The 19,240-nt window shown below is 48.1% G+C and overlaps 1 protein-coding gene across 2 annotated transcripts in view; it reads right to left on the reverse strand.

The window, feature by feature from the left end:
- The window catches only part of EXD3 (exonuclease 3'-5' domain containing 3), a 277,268-nt gene that overhangs the window by 149,195 nt on the left and 108,833 nt on the right, over positions 1–19,240 (reverse strand). For both annotated transcript variants that reach the window (XM_027896917.1, XM_027896918.1), the window contains exons 9-10: positions 18,451–18,524; positions 15,936–15,974 (exon numbers count right to left, since the gene is read on the reverse strand). In XM_027896917.1, the coding sequence (XP_027752718.1) occupies positions 15,936–15,974; positions 18,451–18,524 (113 nt within the window). The remainder of the gene's footprint in view (positions 1–15,935; positions 15,975–18,450; positions 18,525–19,240) is intronic.

Consider the following 19,240-nt stretch of genomic DNA (forward strand, 5'->3'; position numbering starts at 1 on the left):
TGTCCATCCTATTGTCTTCCTGCCTTTTTTCTAAAACACAAACTCTTTGGGGTTGGAGCTCTCTTCAGTTCACCCCGAGTCAATTCTTAATAAATCTAATCATGGCAGCTTTATTTCTGGAAATAATGAGGTGCAGATTTTTTTTTATTATTATTTTAATGATAACAGATTTTTTTTTCAACCACAAAAAACAACTCTGTAGAGAAGGTTAATCTTTCCAGAGATATCCCATCTTGCATTCTGAAACAGAAAATAGCTTTGTTTGTCTTTTTACTGAAAAAAACCCCAATATTGCTCTAAAGGGGAAAGGCTTCCACCGCAACAGCTCTGCAAGAGGCAAGAATGTGGAAAGTTTGGCCCCAGAAGATGTGGGCACAGATGCAGAGAGCAATGTTTCACCAGGGATGACATTTCATGCGCTTTGCTGTCAGTAAATGAACAGTTCTCAAGAGGAACCTGGCACAGCGTTCTGACCAACATCAGCGACACCTCCGAGCAGGAACAGATTCTATAGAACATGAGGCTTGTTTACATCCCTCTCGGAATTCTAGACATATCATATATTCTTTAATCCATAGGCGCACACAGAAACCCCTGACACAACAACAACCCATGATTAAAGCTTTCCAAAGCGACGGCTGCAGATTTCCTACCCGTAAATCCTGTTCTCACTGCCAGCGCTCCACAGAGCTCACACCAACCACGCAGGGCAAGCTCAGGAATGTCCTGACCTTAACCCATTAACAATTGCTCCTTCGGTACCAAAGAGTTTGAATCCAAATACCCAGTATCTCCTTTGGAAGTCACCCTGTCCAACCCTAGATTACTTTATCTGTATGTGTTAAGCTGTGTCTCACTCTGATCCAATTCCCCCATTTCCCTCAACATCTTTTCCCGGAGAGGGACATTATTCACACCACTGACACTGGTTATTTGCAGAGTCAGATTTTAATTTAACTTTTGAATGTCTTGGCCAATTTCCCCTGTTTTCAAGTGCTTCCAGAATCAACAAAAAACCCCCTCCTGCTAGTGTAGAGAAAATGTCAAGGAGAAGATTTTAGAGTCAGCAACTTTAGAAGGGGAAAAAGAAACCTGGACTTGTAATGGACAAAGGCCCTGTCAGCAGTGAAGGGCACTGACAGTGCTGCTCAGTTCCCTGTGGTGCAGCAGGTATTGCACATTCACCTGTGCTTGAAGGTTCCCTGAACATCCTTCTGTGGTTCTGTCATCGCTACTTTGTTGTATCTGTGCTTGTTTTGAAGTTACCACCATTTGTGCTGCATGGGGAGGTGCTGCAGTGCCAATAGACATTAGATGGCATTGAAGGGAACTCCTTGATGCACAAGATTGGAGTTGGTACCCTCAGTGCCAACCTAGACCAGGCCACAGCCTGTTCCCAGAGATGAGGGGGAGCCTGGCTTCTGGACATCCTGAGCAGATCACAGAATCACAGAATGGTTTGGGTGGGAAGGGATCTTAAGGGTCATCTCATTCCAACCCCCTTCCACTAGCCCAGGGTGCTCCAAGTCCTATCCAGCCTGGCCTTGGACACTTCCAGGGATCCAGGGGCAGCCAAAGCTTCTCTGGGCAACCTGTGCCAGGGTCTGCCCACCCTCACAGAGAAGAATTCCTTCTCAATATCCCATCTAACCCTGCACTCTTTCAGCTTAAGGCCATTCCCCCTTGTCCTGTCACTATCTGCTCATGGGAGGTCCTTCTCCCTCTATCCTACAGGCCCCCTTTAAGTACCAAAAAAAGGTTTACCCAGAGCCTTCCTTTCTCCAGGTGAACCCCCCCAGCTCTCCCAGCCTGACTCCAGAGCAGAGGGGCTCCAGCCCTTGGAGCCTCTCTGTGGCCTCCTCTGGACTCACTCCAGCAGATCCATGCCTTTGCTGTGCTGAGGACCCCAGAGCTGGACACAGTGCTCAGTGTGGGGTCTCATAAAGGCACAGTAGAGCAGCAACATCTCCTCCCTTGGATACAAGTGCCAACTTTACCCCCACTCCCTTCTGAGCAGAGTTTGCTGTGAAAGCAGCAGCCACTCACCCACAGCCACTGCCCACAGCCAGAGCCTGAGAACACCCTGCTTTCTCACCACTTGAACTGCTCTCTCACTCACAGGCACTGGCTACTCAGATGCACTAATTTATGAACTGAAGAAGAACAAAATAGCCTTCATTCATATCCCAGAAGGGTGGCTTTCAGATAGCGATCAGTGCGTCACTGACAGAGCCACACTCCAGTGTTCTGGAGGCCATTACCACATCAATACCAGGGAAGTGGGCTTTCTTCTCTCTTTCAACAAAGCTTTGGCACTGTGGCTCCCTGGGGCATGTTCACACTACCTGCTCCAGCTTTGTGAATCAGGAGACTCAACTTCCCGATGCAATCGGCTCTTCCAAAAGGCAATTCAGAGGAGTCTAACTTAGGATATCACCAGAAGGGATCAAGGCAAAGGCAACTGTTAAAGCCAACTTGCCTTTGTACCGGGGCTCCTCACAAGGAGCTTATTGTTCCTGGGCAACCTGGAGGAAGCTGCTGGCATGTGGTGAGGAGCTGGGACACTGCTGTGGGACAGGACATGTCTGCTCCATTTTTCTCTCTGCAGCTCACACAACCTCGCCAGGGCAATGTCTGCTTCAGAAGTCCAGACACCGTGGCCACATGGCAGCCAGAAGAACCAAACCATACAGCTTGTCTGCTTATCCCCCCAGGAGCTGGACTAGATGGCCTTTAAAGGTCCCTTCCAACTCAAAGCATTCTGTGATTCCACGAGATGGTGAGTGGGTTGGAGCACGAGGTGCAGGAGCACAGTGGAGAGGCTGAGGGAGGGTTTGTTCAGCATGGGGAGGGCTCAGCTGGGGGATGTGGGGGAATACAATCATCCCATCCATTTTATCATGGGGAATCACAGAGAGGATGGAGTCAGATCCCTCCAGGAATTCCAGCCAGGCCTAAAAGTAAAAAAAGGTGACAGTGAAAATGGCTAAACATTGCAATGGGCCCAGAGGGGCAGCGGAACCAGGCAGGGCTCAGCAACACCTAGTCCAACTAAGCTGGCCCTGCTTTGAGCAGCAGGGCAGATATGAGCTCCCAGAGAGGAGCTAATTCCAAACTGAAATTAGGCTCTGATTGTGTGATTAGCAGGGCTGTGCATTCCCCAGACTCATCTCCACACAGACAGGCGGCTTCTTGCAGCAACTGCTGCTTTCAAGTCCCAAGCACCTCCCGGGCGAAGAACACCCAAGATCTCATTTACCTGGAATATAGGATGGTCCTGATCATGCTCAACAATACGACACAGAGATCCAAATACATTTCCTGCATTGGGACTCCTTCCAAATTTCTGTCAGGCAGCCCTGAGGGAAGTAATTCATCTTCAACAGATGAAGTCATCATGTCTCCAAAATCTGCTCCTGCTGCCACAGATGTGAGCAGGTACAGAGCAGAGGGAAAGAACGAGCACAGCTTTCAAAGGCAGACCTGAAGAGAGAGTATTTTCAAATAACACTGAGCAAGAGGTGGAGACATTTCCTTCAGCACAGTGTTTGACATCCTTCATATGCCTTCACCCAGCTCACAGAGCCACGGAACAGATGAACCATCTGCTGGCAGTGGCTCCACAGCACAGGACACGGACACATGGACGTTTCCCTCCACAGAGATGGAAGGCTCCACACAGGATGTTTCACTGAAGTGAATCCAACATGATCATTCCCAGATTTCACTTCAGTAGCTGACCAGAACACAGAAAGGAATTTGTGATGGCTGGACAAAGCACAAGCCCGGACAGAAATGGAGAATCACAGAAAAATGGAATGTTTGGAGCTGGAAGGGACCCACAAGGACCATCCAGTCCAACTCCTGGCCCTGCACAGACACCCCAACAATCCCACCCTGTCCCTCAGAGCGTTGTCCAAACCCTCCTGCAGCTCTGGCAGCCTTGGGGCTGTGCCCACTGCCCTGGGGAGCCTGTTCAGTGCCAACCACCCTCTGGGGGAAGAACCTTTCCCTGAGATCCAACCTAAACCTCTGCCACAGATATTTAACAGGTTTAAGAGTGAAGGTGCAATACCCTGCAGTGACGTTGCTCCCATGTGCCCAAGGGATTGTCTGGCACTCAATCCCCCAGGTGCCTCAGGACACGGCAGGATTTGGTACAGAGGGCACCACGGTACCTCTGTAAGATGGCAAAGCTCAGCCCTGACACTGGATCCCACTCCCCACTGGCACATAAACACAGCCTGAAAAAGCTGTCCTAAAAAATCAGCTTTTACTGCCTTATTTGCCACTGCTCCTGCACCCACAGAATGTATTAGGGAAGGGATCCCTGTGCTGCTGTCACTGCAGACTTCAGACAGATGCCCCAGGAGGAAAGGCAGCCCGAGGCCATGCTGGAACCAGTCAGTCAGTGTTGCTTGTCTCTGGAGACAATGTTCAGCAGTGTGGCCATAGTGACACTTTGGGAACTTTCCCAGTGGGAAAATCAGAACTTTTTATTTTAACTCCCAATTAACTCATTTTCCTCAGCTACATCCCACAACTCCAGGTATGCTGATACACAAAATCACAGTGCATCCACCTGCAATACTTGTTCTCCCCTCCACTACCTGGCCAGGGAATGGCACAGGTGTAGCTCTGTAATGAGCTGTAGTGTCAGGTTGACCCCACTGAAATAGCCTTTATTTGGAGAGAGAAATAACTGCATGCCATCCATAAAAAACAAATACTACAGCTCCATAACAAACACTCTGAGGTAACTTTAGCCCACTTGCTTTTCCAGATATAATCTTTTTCCTCCCCTTCAGTGTGAAGTCTGTCCTGAGGGTCTGTTCTTCCCCCAAAATCCCTTTCTCACAACCACTGCAGAGGCACCTTCTGAATTCCAACCTAACCCTGGGGCCCCAGGGCTGGTGAATATTATTCATCCCAGGGATCAGTAAAGGACCACGGACTTGGTCTGAATACACAAGCCACAGAGTTTTGATATGCTTCCAGATTTCTCACACCTCTCGGTCCCACGATGGCAGGCTGGAGATATTTTCTGGGAGCATTCCAGCACTTGGCAAGATTGAAGATGAATGAGGATGGGGAAATTGGCCAAACTCTTTCAGAGCAGAGTAGTGTGTTACTTATCACAGTAGATGCTTTGTCTAAGCCCAATGACACAGTGCATTGAAGACAAACTGGCAACTCTTATCTCCCCAGCGTATTTTGAAGTAGCATTTATCTACCCGCCTTTTGTCATTGTGTCACACACACACGAACGAAGTGTCACCGTGACCAGTGGCAAATCCTGCTCTCCAGCTGGAGGGAGGGAAGGCTCCCATCATATACTGCACCCTGGGTGACCTGCACTGCTGCTGAGCCTCACTGAGCCTGGGCCTCATGTGACCCACCATCACTGCCCTGGTCTCTCAAGCCTCAGAAGGTTTATACAATCGACCGCAAATGTTCTACAAAAGTCACAGCACAGAACTCTGTTTGTATCCCAAGGCACGGAAGCCCTCACGAGGGAAATACTCTGCTGAGCTCTGGGTCTGCCTGAAGGATGACTATCCAACTTGAGGAGTCCAAAATCCAACTGAGCAGAGGTGTGTGTCATCCACTCATCCTACAGGATCTGCCTGCAGGAACAGTGAGGGATGCCTGGAGCCTGAGCCCACTGCAGGGACAGGAACAGGGCACTGTAGCTCCATGTCACTGCAGGGCTGCCAGAGCTGCAGGTGTGTAAAGGAATGAAACCACTGTCACTGTGTTTCCACTGCTGCTGGGAACTGAACTCACAGGATTACACCTCAGCAGTCTGTCGGGGTGTGCAGCAGCTGAAGCCACCCTGACGCCTTCCCAGTTGCTTTGGATAGCCCTAATATTAACCCTAACGAGCTAAACCAGTAGGCAACTAACCCAACTAACCACTCCATTAAGAGTTCCCATACCCAGTCACACATATAATGAGAATCCATAAACTCCATCTTCCTTTCCAAAGGGAATTCCAGCACATTTACTGCCCAGTGGGATTTCCTGCTCAGGTCCAGCCTGTCTCTGCTCCACAGACTTCACAGGAGGAAGCACTTGCAAGATGAGAGAAGAGCCTCAGAAACCTGTTTCTTGTTCTCTCCTGACTCCATTCTCCCCGCTCAGGTCAAATCCCAAGTTATGATGCTGAGCAACAAAGCTCCTTTTCCTTGGTCCTGGCTGTGGATTGTTTTAACAGCTCTCTAGAGGGGCCCTCCTGGGCCAGGATGCAGGGGGTTGGAACTAGAAGATCTTTAAGGTCCCTTGCAAAGCAAACCATTCCATCATTCAAGGATTCTATGGTCATGGCTCTGCCACACGTTCCTGATGCACAGCAACTCCCCTCAGATCTGCACTTCTCCTGTGCAAACAGATGCATCAAAGACTGGCTGTCAAAGAGCTCCAGGTTCTCACCTGTATCACTGCCTGAACTAAAAGCCCTGTAAGGTTTGAGGCAGAAAGAACTTCACATCTCCCATGTCAGCTGCCAAAGAACAGGGGCCACAAGCTAATTTCTTTGCTTTCTTTTTAACCCAGCCCTGGGGTTCATTGACATCAGACTTCTTAGGTCTCCTCTCTGCTGCTGCCTCACTTCCAGCAGGTTTGGGAGATGATTTTTTGTCAAGACCCGCCCGTGGAAGCCCTTCTCCAGACCAGGCTGAAACTCGGAGCAATGCTCCCCAGGGGCTCTGTCACTCATGGTCCCCAGCCTTGCTGTGCCCTCTACTCACCCCTAGTGCTCTCCCTGACTCCACTCTGCTCATGGGTCTGCTCCAGCCCTGCTTCACAACAGGGAGGGACTCGGGTTAAGGTTCTTTTCTCTCTAAGAACATTCTAATGTGCCATTCCCAGCAGGGGTCATTTTTCTAGTTAGGAAAGTCTTCAAAGTAAATAAGCAAAAATCCTGATGATGGAAGTACTTGCTCAGGAGCACTAACTCTTCCCATCATTAGTCTATGGAAATAGATGCCCACAGGACAAACATGGGTTACCACTGATTTCTATTTACCATGCCCAAACCTCCCGGCTCAGAGCCAAAGCAATAATCAGTATCTGTGCAGGATCTTTCCCAAAAGCAAAGCTTGGCAGTAGATTTTCGTCTCCTTTAATCTCTTTTGGTACACTTCAGCTCCTGGTGGTTTTTGTTCTGGAGGAGAAATGCTTGAGAGGGTTGACTGAATGAACTCTGAAATTCACACCCCGGCAAATTGGACTGATTTCCTAAATCCATAATTACAACATTCCTCAGAGATATGCATTCTTTCAGAGCGAACAAGGGAAGATTAGTTTCCTGTTTCTTCCCATTTACATGACTTCTCTGTCAAGAGGAACTTTTTTTGTTTCCAAACAATCCTCTGTTTATGTGGTTCTCTTCTTGGCAGGGAACTGGGGAACTAATCTTGACTAGGAGGATAATACAGCCAAACTATCAATTGCCAACAGCCTGATTATCTGTGTGCAAGGCAGCTGATTTGCACAGGCTTTAGGATCCAATATCTATCAGAGGAGCACTCAGACAGGGACCGATCGATTACAGAGGGTTTAAATAATCTGGGATGATTATTGAATGACTGGATAGTTTTACTGGGGGCTGGACAGGAAGGGCAGAGCAGGTCTGTGTGTGTGTCATTATGTGCAAGGTTTATAACTTTAGTGACACTGGGCAAATGGAGCCCCTCCACCTGCACAGCCCCAAGCTCTCAGCAGCTCCCACCACACGGTCTCACACCACGGAGCTGCAGGTAAGAGCTGTCTCCCACTTGCAAACAGAACACATGCAGAGCCCTGTTGTTTGTCAGGTTTGGTTTTTTTTTTTTAACATCAGTGAATCTATCCTCTCCTTCTGTGCTACACCAGGAAGCTCTATGTCCCAGCCTCCCCTTTGCCTTTCCCTGTTTCTGCTGCAGAGGCCAATGTCAGTGCTCTTGACAGGGTTCCCTTTGTCCTGGAGTAAAAGAAACATGAGGATTTGCCTGTTTGAAGTGAGCCTGTCCTCATTTTCACCCTGTGGTGCACAGACAGGAGCTGGGGATATTCCGTCTGGAGAAGAGAAGGCTCTGGGGAGACCTTGCTGTGGCCTTTCAGTACCCGAAGAGGGCTTACAGAAAAGACAGACAGTGACTTTTTACAAGGGCAGACAGTAATAGGACAAGGGGGGACGCTTTTAAACTGACAGAAGGGAGATTTACATTAGGTATTGGGAAGAAATTGCCCCCTGTGAAGGTGGTGAGGCCCAGTCACAGAGAAGCTGTGGCTGCCCCATCCCTGGAAGTGTCCAAGGCCAGGTTGGACCAGGCCTGGAGCACTCTGGGCTAGTGCAAGGTGTCCCTGGCCATGGCAGGTGGTGGAATGAGATGAGCTTTAAGGTCCTTCCCAACCCTTCCAACCCAAAGCAGTCTAGGATTCTGTGACTCTAACCCTCCTGCTGCTGCAGTTTGGAGTCACTGACAGATGTGCTGGACACTATCTATTGACTCCTGACATAGATTTTAAGGACCTGGTATGTTCCACACGTTCCTGTAAGGTTTTGGATGCTTGTCCTTCCTATATCGTTTCCTGCTCCTAAGACGCTTTTCCCATGTGGCAGAACTCAACCTCCCCCAGCACAGCCCGGTGGAGTCGAACAGCTCGCTGATGCTCTTAACTCCTTAATCTAACACTGACCTCTCAACCTACAGCCATAAGCCAATTAGCTCTTTTTTATACCATACCAAATCTCCTTCTGATGAAGCTGTGCTTTCCAATGAATGCCTGCTAGTGACAGAAATGTAATTACAGTGCTTAGCAGCACGCTGGCCCTGGCTGGTGGCAGGGGCTAAGGTCAGAATGCATCTCTAACATACCAAAACAATTTAAATGAGATTTTTTTTCCCAGTTTCTTCTCTTCACTCTCCAGTACTTACTATGTCTGCACATAAAGGCTATTCAGCCATCAATTTTAAAACTGAGATTGCAAGCTTTCCAAGGAATTCCTCAACAATCCCTCACTGAATCAGAATCACAGACACCTACCTCCCATCAATCCCCAGAGCTCGGCCCTGTGGAGCCACCCTTCAGTAAATGGGAGCAGATTTTATGAAGTTATTGAGCAAACAAATCTTCCATCACTCCAGAGAAATTTTAAGCTGAGTTTTAAAGTTATTTTGGACATTTTTGACAACAGCAATTTGTCTTGGCTTCTTTGCACCTACTGCAAAAATTACACCAGAATTCATCAGTATCTCTGTGCTTAGCAATTGCTGGATTTGTTATAAACAAAACTATCATAATTACCATTGGACACTCCAGCCCTCCAGGCCTCACAGAAAATTAACCCAGTCTAGGCCACACAGGAGGTACCTGGAGGTATTTACATTTAACTGGATGTGATAGACTCTTCTTTAGGTAGGAAGGCACAGAACACGCTGCATATTTGGCTTCTCTCATGTATTTCTCCCACAGCAGCTGTGGGTTTGTTCAATGAGAAGTTCCCGTGTCTTTTAGCCCAACAGTGCTGACTTTATTAGTACAGGTGCCCATCTTCCTGCTCGCCATCCCCAGAGCAGAACAGAGGTACAGAGCTGAATCACAGTCATAGAACCACAGAATATCCTGGGCTGGAGGGGAATCACAAGGATCATCGGGTCCAGCTCCTGGAATTACAGGATGCTGATCCTGAGACAGTCACACATGTGCCTGTTCCCTGCATCAGCCCCATCGGTCAGTCCTTCTGCTTTGCAGTAACTGGTGTTCTTCCAGCTATCAATAAATACATGACCCCAATTGCCAAACTGAAGTAAAAAACAGAAGGAAATCTATACTTTGCCTCCTACTTTAATTGTCCAGTTTGCCCATGGTTTAACAATATACTTTTACATCATGTCATAGCTGTATGTTCTCCCCAGAGACCTTCAAAAGGAATAGGGAATCCAAAGAAAATGGCACAGGGCAAAAACAGAGGGATTGTCAAAACATTGTCACCCCACTGAGCTCCTGTCAGTCCCTGAACAGGTCACAGAACCCACGAAGAGGGATGGAAGGAGCAGTGGGAGCAAGAGGTGGACTCTGGGGGAAGCGAGGCTGCCAGTTCTCTGCTGACACCAAGCCATTCCCCCAGTCCTGACTTCCCACAGCAGACCCTAAAACTGTCACTTCTCAGGTCTAGATACCAGCTACTCTGCAAGAGGGAAATGGAAAAGAAAAACCAAATCCTCTCCTTTTTTAAACAGCATCTGTTAGGGAGCTGCTTAAAGCTGTGGCAAGATAAATGCAATTCTTTAAGATGGCTTAACAGGCAGACTGCAGGCTAAACCAGACCAGGAGCAGCTCCTGCATATTCATACACACCCCCATACTGGGAGCTACTGGGCTCCAGCAGCCCAGCACCTCAGGAAAAGCACCATGTGCAGCAACACTGGTGGAAACAGGAAAATTTATTTCAGTTGATGATTCCTCCCTGAGATTTTTAAGGCCAGAAGGAACAAAACTAATCACCCACTGGTTCTAATTTCTTGCTAAAAAAGAGCCCAGAAGTACTAACAGGGGACTCCACATGTCGGCTGGTTAAACTAGTTCAGGTTTCCACCTTCCAGGAAAGCAGCCAGTCTGGATTTGATGTTTGAGTGATGAAATCCATCCCATCCCTGAATAAACACTCAAACACAGAGGGAAGGATAATTTGACATGCAGTCTTATACCGAGAGACAAGTTGTTCATTAACCACCTCCCGAGCATCATTCCCATTTGCATTGCACAGATTGCTTCATTCCCTGTGGATATTCAGTTCCTCACACCACGGGGATGTTGCTGACCTCAAAACAATCTTGAGTCAGTTGAAAAGTTTCCCTAAACCTTTGGAAAAATAATTGCATTCTGCCCTTTAAATTCCCCTTAAAAATCCCCTCCTTGAGTGCAACAGCTATTGCATTTCATTCCAGAGGTAGTTGTGTTTTAATTGAGGTCAAAATGGTCCTGTACAGAAAGGATCTTGCCATCAGCCACTGCCATTTATAAATTAATTGGTTAAATAAGTAAGATTACAGCAACTCCTTGCTGTAGTGTAAGGTAATTTACACCTATTAAGAAGCAAGAATTGTCCAAGTTTTTCCAATCTATTGCACAGAAGGGAGGGCACTTTAACCTTCTGCCTTCTATTGGGGGAGATTTCAGAATATTATCTGTAAGCAGTACAACAACCCTGGAACTGCAGTGGAGCTGGAGCTCTGCATTTCCTAGAAATTACCAGCATCTCACCCCTGGTCACCCAGAGAATGAGCTGGCACAGTGCTTGATTTCCGTGGTCAGAAATTATTTTAAAATAAGTAAGTTATCTCACTGTCCCAGCTGCAGGAGAAGAGAGATCAGCTGCAGGCTCTCCTCACGCTGAACACAGGGAACAGCTGGCTCCAGGATTCACCTGGCATTCCCATGGAAGATCAGAGCAGGCTGAAGAGCTGCGAGACAGGGGGCTGAGGGAAAACAAGGGCCACTTTCCTGAGTGGTGTGTCCCTGTGTCCCCACACCCTTCTCTCACCCCACACAGGCCAAAGTGAAGGTCAGAGTGGTTCCACCCAGCGCAGAATCAGAGAATCATGGAATCGTTCTGGTTGGAAAAGAACTTTAAGATCATCCAGTCCAACGTCAATGTTCACCACTAAACCACGTCCTCAGCTGCCACATCCACACGTTTTTTGAACTCTTCCAGGGGTGGTGACTCCACACTGCCCTGGCAGCTGTGCCAAAGCTTTACAACTCTTTCCATTAAATTTTTTTTTCTGATACCTAATCTAGACCTTCCCTGGTGCAACTTGAGGCTGTTTCCTCTCCTCCTGTGCAGGAGGGCTGGCTGGTGGGCCCCTGCTCCTGAGGAGCACCCCAGGAACACCTGACACCTCTCCAAACAGCAGTGCTTTCCTGAGCTACAGTTTTGGAAGGGTATAAGATTTTGATATTTGAGAGGCTAAGGGACAGTTGCCCTGTGCAGACTTCAGCACAGAATTGTTTGGGATTTAGCAGCAAAAGGCCCTTTGGCTCAAGGTCTGTACAAATGAAAATTCCATTTCTAACCATTCCCTTTCTTGTTGCTCACAGTTATTATAACACTGGCAGTCCCAAACGAACCCATGTGTTTTGTCCCTGCCCAATGCTGACTCTGGTCAGTGCCCCAAACAAGTGCAGTGTCACCCTGTTCTGCTCCAGGGGAGAAGGAGTTTCATAGCAGGAAGGTCAAATAAACACACAGACTTTTTGGCATGTTTGAGACAACACTCCATACTGATTTGGCACTGATCAACCCAGCTGAGCCTAGAAAGGCCCAGTTACAAGATCCCCCTGAAACACTGGTGAGAACAGGGCACACCAAGAGTGGGGCAACAGAACACCAGACTCTCCCACTCCCAGTCCTCTGGTAAACTGGGAGAATTTCAGGTCCCCAGAACACAAGTGTCTGGTACTATTTGAGACATCCTGGGGCTCCAGGTGCCACCTGAGACGGGAGTGCTCCTCAGAAGGGCCCACGTCATGTTGCCAACCTCACACAAGTATCTCAGACACAGTCTGACACCTAAACACTGGCAGTGGTGACATCTCCCATCTTCCCTACTGTGCTCCTCATCAGTGTCACAGCTCTGTGTGTGTTCACTTTCCGAAAGCTTGGCAGATCCTGAGTCTCCTGTCTGCACAAGTGATGGGCATGGGAGGTGTCTCCACACTCCACCATCGACAGAAAGCCCTTCACCTCACACACCAAAGCACACCCAGAAGATAGAATCACAGAATCACAGAATCTGAGCTGGAAAAGACCCACAAGGATCATTATGCCCAACCCCTGGCCCTGCACAGACACTCCAACAATCCCATCACTTTGCTGGTGCCAAAAATGCCTTTTGTGCTTTTTAGTCTCAAAGGGATTTTGTGCTGCAGAATTTCCAGGGGAACATCAGCATTCCACAGCCCCTCCTGCCACTGGCCACATGCTCTCTGCTGTCACTGGAGGGACAACCCTGAACACCTCTGAGGAGAGTCTCAGACTGGCTGTTCTGTGCTTGCTTTGCCCAATTTTACCCTCCTTTTGCAGCTGATGAAGCCATGAACAAAATGAAGCACATGAAAATGGAAGCAGAAGGGCACACAGAAATCAGACAGGAGCCTCATGCCCTGCCTCTTTTTCCCTGTCTACCATCAATATCCTACACACCTTCCCCTCTGCTTGTGAGGACAGGTACTCCTGTGAGTTTCCAGCAGCCTGGAATCAGTCAGGCACAGGAATGAAGAGCTGGCACTGGGTACAGAGAGTCTCTTCCCCTCCCTCTGCCCTCCAGGCATCTCCACTTGGAGAAGATGCTACAAGTGGCAGCTCTCCTGGCTCACCAGGTCTGCAGCAGGCAGTGGGGATGAGGGCAGCTTCCCTATGGTATGAAGACGTTTTGATCCCTCTCCTTCCTCTCCTGCCTCCTCTGCCATCCCTTCCTGGACACCAGCTCAGCCACTGGGTGCTGGCAGGCACAGGGGGCAAAACCAGTTTGCCACAGGGCTGGAAACAAGTTCTGTTGGCCCCACAATTAACTCCTGGGTTTCTGCCTTTTGTAGGAGCAGTCAGGATTCATCCCACAGGGAAAATCTGTACTTGCAATGCTTAGGGTGAACAAAAAGAAATTCCAGCCCTGAAATGTCTCTGGCCTGCCACGGTGAGCGTGCCATGGCCAGCAGGGACAGACCTGCTCTCATCAGGGCTCCTGAAATCTGTGTAATTCACCTGCTCTCTTTATAATTCCTGATATTTTATAACCACGAGGGCTCCTGATAGGTCACTTGTTACAGCTGCAGAACAGAATTAAACAAAATGAGCTTTAATCCCAGCAATACCTCTTTGAAATTCAAACTGAAAAATGTATCCAAAAATTACCCACTAATTCTGAGAGTTTGTCATTGTGGAGTCTTTTGGGTGTTCTGGTTCCCATTCCCCAGGTGACCAGAGGTCACACTGAGTCCCATCCTCTGCCTCCTGTCTTTAATAGTGCCTGGACAGGCAGAGCTTGGGAGATCCAGACTGCCTCTGGGCCTCAACTAAACACAGGGATGGGACACACAACAAAAACAATGGCTTTCCTCAGCTCCACAAGGAACTTAAGGAGTTTTTTTGATCAAAACATGTCAAGTTACAGATGAAGCTGTTGCCCAGAGCACCTGTGGCTGTCCCATCCCTGGAAGTGTCCAAGGCCAGGATGGACGGGGCTTGGAGCCACCTGGGCTGGTGGAAGGTGTCCCTGCCCATGGCAGGAGGTGGAACAAGATGAGCTTTTAAGGTACCTCCCAACTCAAATCAGTCTGTGATCCTGATTCCATGAAACTCTGAGTGGAGGTTGAGTCATCCCCCCTGTAAAGCCCCATCTTTCAAAACCTATAAAGTCCCAGACAATCTTAGTTCTTGCACTGAAAGGCACAACTTGCTCTGAGATCCTTCCTTTGTTCCCTCCTTCCCCTGCCAGCAGCAGCAGCAGCAGCAGCAGGGGCCTGCACAGGTGATTATTTCAGTTTCCTGCAGATGCACAGGCACAGATTCCGATCACTTTCAAGTGATGCCAAAGACAGATCTCTGATAGCTCTGAGTCAGGCTGATAACAGGCAAGTTTCAGCACCGCTCAGCTCATAATTACATAGTTGTGAAAAACAGATCAGTTGGCAACACACGGGAAAGAAAAAGATTGGAATCCTTTGGGAAAGCAAAGACAACCCTCTGCCACAGTCCATCATGCCCTGTGCTCTCTAGGGAGGTGGCTTTGCCAGGCACCACACATGCACTTCCCAGGGAATATCCCAAGCCTCCTGTCTGCACAAGTGATGGGCATGAGAGGTGTCCCACACTCCACCATCAACAGAAAGCCCTTCACCTCACACACCAAAGCACATCCAGAAGTTAGAATCAGAGAATCATGGAATCTGAGCCCTGCACAGACACCCACAGACATCCCATCACTTTGCTGGTGTGTCCAAACAGTGTGGAGCCCTCAAATCCCTGAGATCATCAGTCACTAGGCTGGCCTGGGAGCCCCTGCTGACCCTTCAAATGGGTTTTCAGAAATCCCTAATGGCTGTAGAACTCAACTGAGAGGGGTTACAGAGCAGGAGCAAACACCATGAGGCTGCAGTTCCACGGGGACACCACGGACACATAAATAACCACCATGGAATTTTGTGCTATTTCATTGTCACATTTGTATTTATTGTACACTCAGGCCAAACCATGATTGCCTGAACTCTCTTTTACACACCAAGACAAATCCATATTGCTCCCTTCTCCCCGTGCCATTAAAATTACTTGTGTCCTACAGCACAAAGTGAGAGGTCACAACATCAGAGTCACCTGATAAACCCATTGACAGTGATCAGAGTGGAGCATGCAGGGGGAATATAACATTTATCCCAATTTCCTCACACACGTTGTTAGCTGCTGAAGAGAACTCTCTTCTCCCCTCTCCTTGACATTAACCAACATAAATACTTGAAGTACTCACTTACAAATAAGTGCAGGAAAGTAAAAGAACGTCCTTGATGATATTTAAATCACAGAACTGCAGAACCATTGAGCGTCCTGAGCAGGAAGGGACCCACAAAGGTCATCAAGTCCAACTTCTGGCCCTTCACTGGCCACCCCAACAATCCCTCCATGTGCCTGAGTGTTGTCCCAACATTCTATTTTGGCTCCAGCCAAAACTCCAGCGAAATGAGAGCATTTTCAAAGACATAACAGAAATTAAAATATAAATGTTCTCCTTTGCCCTTCCCTGCATTTACAGTTTTGCTGTATGCTTTCAAAGTGATGAGAAAGTGCAGAGCTGTAATAGCAGGAGTACAGTATCCACAGCTGGTTACTCTGAACAGTTTAAAATAATCTCCAAGCAAATAACCCGAGAGAAAGGGAGAGGGAAATCCATACTCACCTGAACGTGATCTGCCCAGTTCTCCTCAGTCATGGTTTTCTGAAAAGATAAAATTACTCCTGAGACATCCTAGAAAAGGGAGGATGTTCCACACAGCAAACTAGAAATGAACACCACGTGGTGCCCACTGGCATCACCTGTGGTCACGGAATGCACTCGGGAGCACACGGGACACCTCAGCTGCCAGGGCACAGCAGAACGACACAGCGTGGGTAAAGCAACTCAGAAAACTGTTACATGACAGCATGTGAGACATAAAAACTCATGTGCAGTGTGTCCTCAGACTGCTCAGCTCTTCAGCCAGCCCATGGAGAGCCATCCCACGGGCTCCAGGAAAAGGAGAGATCTCAGGGATCCTCTGCAAGGCGGAGCAATCAGAATACTAAAATACAAACTTTTCTCAACAGCCAAGTCATGAAAAATCCTCTGGAATCATGAGGTCTGGGAAAGGAAACTGGTAACTTAACATTCCCATTCTAATGTAATTCAGAGGCAAACTTGGGGAGAAACTTGGGATTGGACCTAGGATTGGACGTACTCTCCACTCTGCCAAGAGCAGAGGCTGCGTGAGACTGATCGTGAGCCTTCGCCTCGGTGCTGGCACAGGGAACAGCGAGTGCTAGTGCCACTCTTATGGAAAGGTACAAGAGCAAACAGGGAGTAAGAGTCTCAAAGAAAATAGCTCTGAGATATACAAGCATGTAATTTAAATACTAGTGAGATAAAGGGGCCATTTAACCAGAGCTCAGACACAGCTGAGAATGGTAAACAGAGAGCACCAAAGAACTCTCAGAAGAAGGGACTGTGTCCAGAAACAGCTGCCAAATGTACCTTAATGGAAGTAACTGGCCAGCTTGAATTCTTTAAATCAAGCAAATGCTCCAAAACAAAGGAAATGGAAGGCCAGAGAGAGCAGAACCCCAGATCACGAATCCATTCCACTCTGCTAAATAAATACACCTGGATAAACGCTCTCTGCTCGCTCGCAGTGGATGACCAAGCTCGTTACAGTGATGTCATCCACAGTGAAGATCTGAGATGCAAGAGGCTGAAATGCTCAGTCCTCCCCTGCTCTCCTGGCAGTGGGGCTGGCAGGCAGCAGAGACGGCTCAGAGCCTTCACTGATGGATCGGGAGGTCGTGGGAGCAGAAGTTGCTGTGCCAGAACGGTGTCATCGGATCAGCACCATTCAACCCCATCCTTGTGTTCAAAGTACTGGGCCTGGGGGGTCAGAAAATATGCCTGGATCTGCCTCTGCTGCCAGAGCAAAAAGGAACCCTCCTCTGAACACAGAACAGGCACTCTGGGAGAGGTGGCTCATTCCCTGAACTCTGGCTCTCTGGAGACTGGATCACTAGTCCTGTAGGAACATCTGAGAAACTGCTGGGCTCAGACTCTGCTAAAAACCTACTGTATCTACAAGGAGAAAATCTTTTATGAACTGCAGATGAAAATCTGCTCTAAGCTTGGCAAATACAGTTTGGGAATTCAAAATTCAAAAAATGGGAACATTTCACTGTGATCTTCAGTCTCTTGTGGTCCTTGTCCTTCACAGTTCAATGGATACACCTGGACACAAGTGAGAGCTGTTTTTTCCAGAAGAGGCAGAAAAAAACAAACCTGATTCTCAACTGGTATGATCTGTCCCCCGGCACAGGGTCATGCTGAAAGCCAGACCATGAGGAGAAGCACCAAACCCACCCTGTTAAGGAGATAAATGTGTTCCCAGTGCAGGAGCTCAGGAGCATCCAAAGGGCAGTGACTTGGCTCAGCGCACTCACGATGGGGAGGAGAAACCACACTCAAGTCATTCTGCAGACAGTCAAAATCCAAGCTGCCTCCTAGAAAACTGCTTCTCAGAAAGAATTGGGGGCATTTTCCTATTCCTTCAAACCCTCAGTGCCAGCACAAGCACCAGTGGATGTGGAGAGAGAATTGGGAGGCTGGACAGCAGTAAAGTCTGTTCAAAGAGTGGTTCAGGAGCTGAAAACAGGACCATTTTGTTCCACAGTAACAAGGCTGGCAGCACAAAAATGCTCCTGTATTAGGTTTGGGCCATACTTATCCCAGCCAGGCCACAAGCACCAAAGCAAAGTGCCTACAGAGCATCCAGACATGAGGAATGTCTAGAATCTGGTGTTCTTAAAAAAACCTAAACAAAAACCCCACACAAATGCCCCCAAAACTCTTTATCCAGTGTGTTCCTGCTTATTTGAGATGGCTGAGAGGAGCTGAACACTGGAGAGCTGACCCTGACCCAGAGCACTGCTGAGGGAGCTGAGGGGAAGAAGCTCCAGCCCTGAGCAACCAGGACACCCAGGCATTGGAACATGAATGGACACACAAACTATTCAGTCACAGAACAAACAGATCCAATGGCAGACCTGAGGCATCTTTATATCACCATACTCACAGCAAAAACTTGCTCATACACATTTCAGTTATCTCAATTGTGTTATTCAAGATGCAAATGGAATGAAAATCCTCATTCACCCCCACACAACACAGCACATACCTCAACAAATCGCTTGTAAAAGAGGTAGTTCAGGGTTCTCAAGTGCCGCTGGTTTACGACATTAGGGCAGAAGGCTGGAAGAAGGAAAAAGACATTTAAGTGCCCAACATCTCTGAATTTCCTGGAAGTTTTACTGTCTAGGCATGACACTTTTCCTTCCCCAATGTCAGACTGGGGTTGGGGAAGGCAGGATGCCCTTACACTTGGAACAGTGAGGAACAGAGCAGAACACTGTCAGCTTATCTCAACTATAAACTGTTATTTACACTGTCAATTGTGATTAGCAATGCTAATCCTCGGGTCTGATATCTCTGGTTCCACCACCCCTGAGTGATAAGATCCACCCTGTGGTTCAATATGCTCCACAGTCAATGACTTCACACCTTTAATTAGGCAGCATCCCCACATGGGCACCACGTCAGTCTCCAGAGGCTGCATTCTTCTGGGTTTAATTGGAACCTGTGCTGTTAATTCATTGTGAACAACTGACTCAGGATGTAAACTTGTGGCTAAAGTTTATTGGGTAAAACACAGATCCATGCAAGAGACTCCACATCCGCACAAAGAGGGTGGGGACTATTGTTTTGCTGAGCTAGCAAGCCACACTTGTTGATAATATTTTTATTGCTGTCATCTTCATTAGATAGGGCTCATTACAACTGCAAAACCCGAGATCTTCACACAGTGCCTCGTTTTGAAATCCAGTGCAAGGAGAGATAAAGGCAGGAGATAAAATACATGAAGTGGATTAGCATAGGTATCTGTTCCTGCTGGATGCTGGGATGGATGA

The sequence above is a fragment of the Empidonax traillii genome, unplaced genomic scaffold (genome assembly GCF_003031625.1).
Source record: "Empidonax traillii isolate 1590-97213 ecotype Southwest subspecies unplaced genomic scaffold, ASM303162v1 scaffold520:size1094406, whole genome shotgun sequence".
Taxonomy (NCBI): Eukaryota; Metazoa; Chordata; class Aves; order Passeriformes; family Tyrannidae; genus Empidonax; species Empidonax traillii.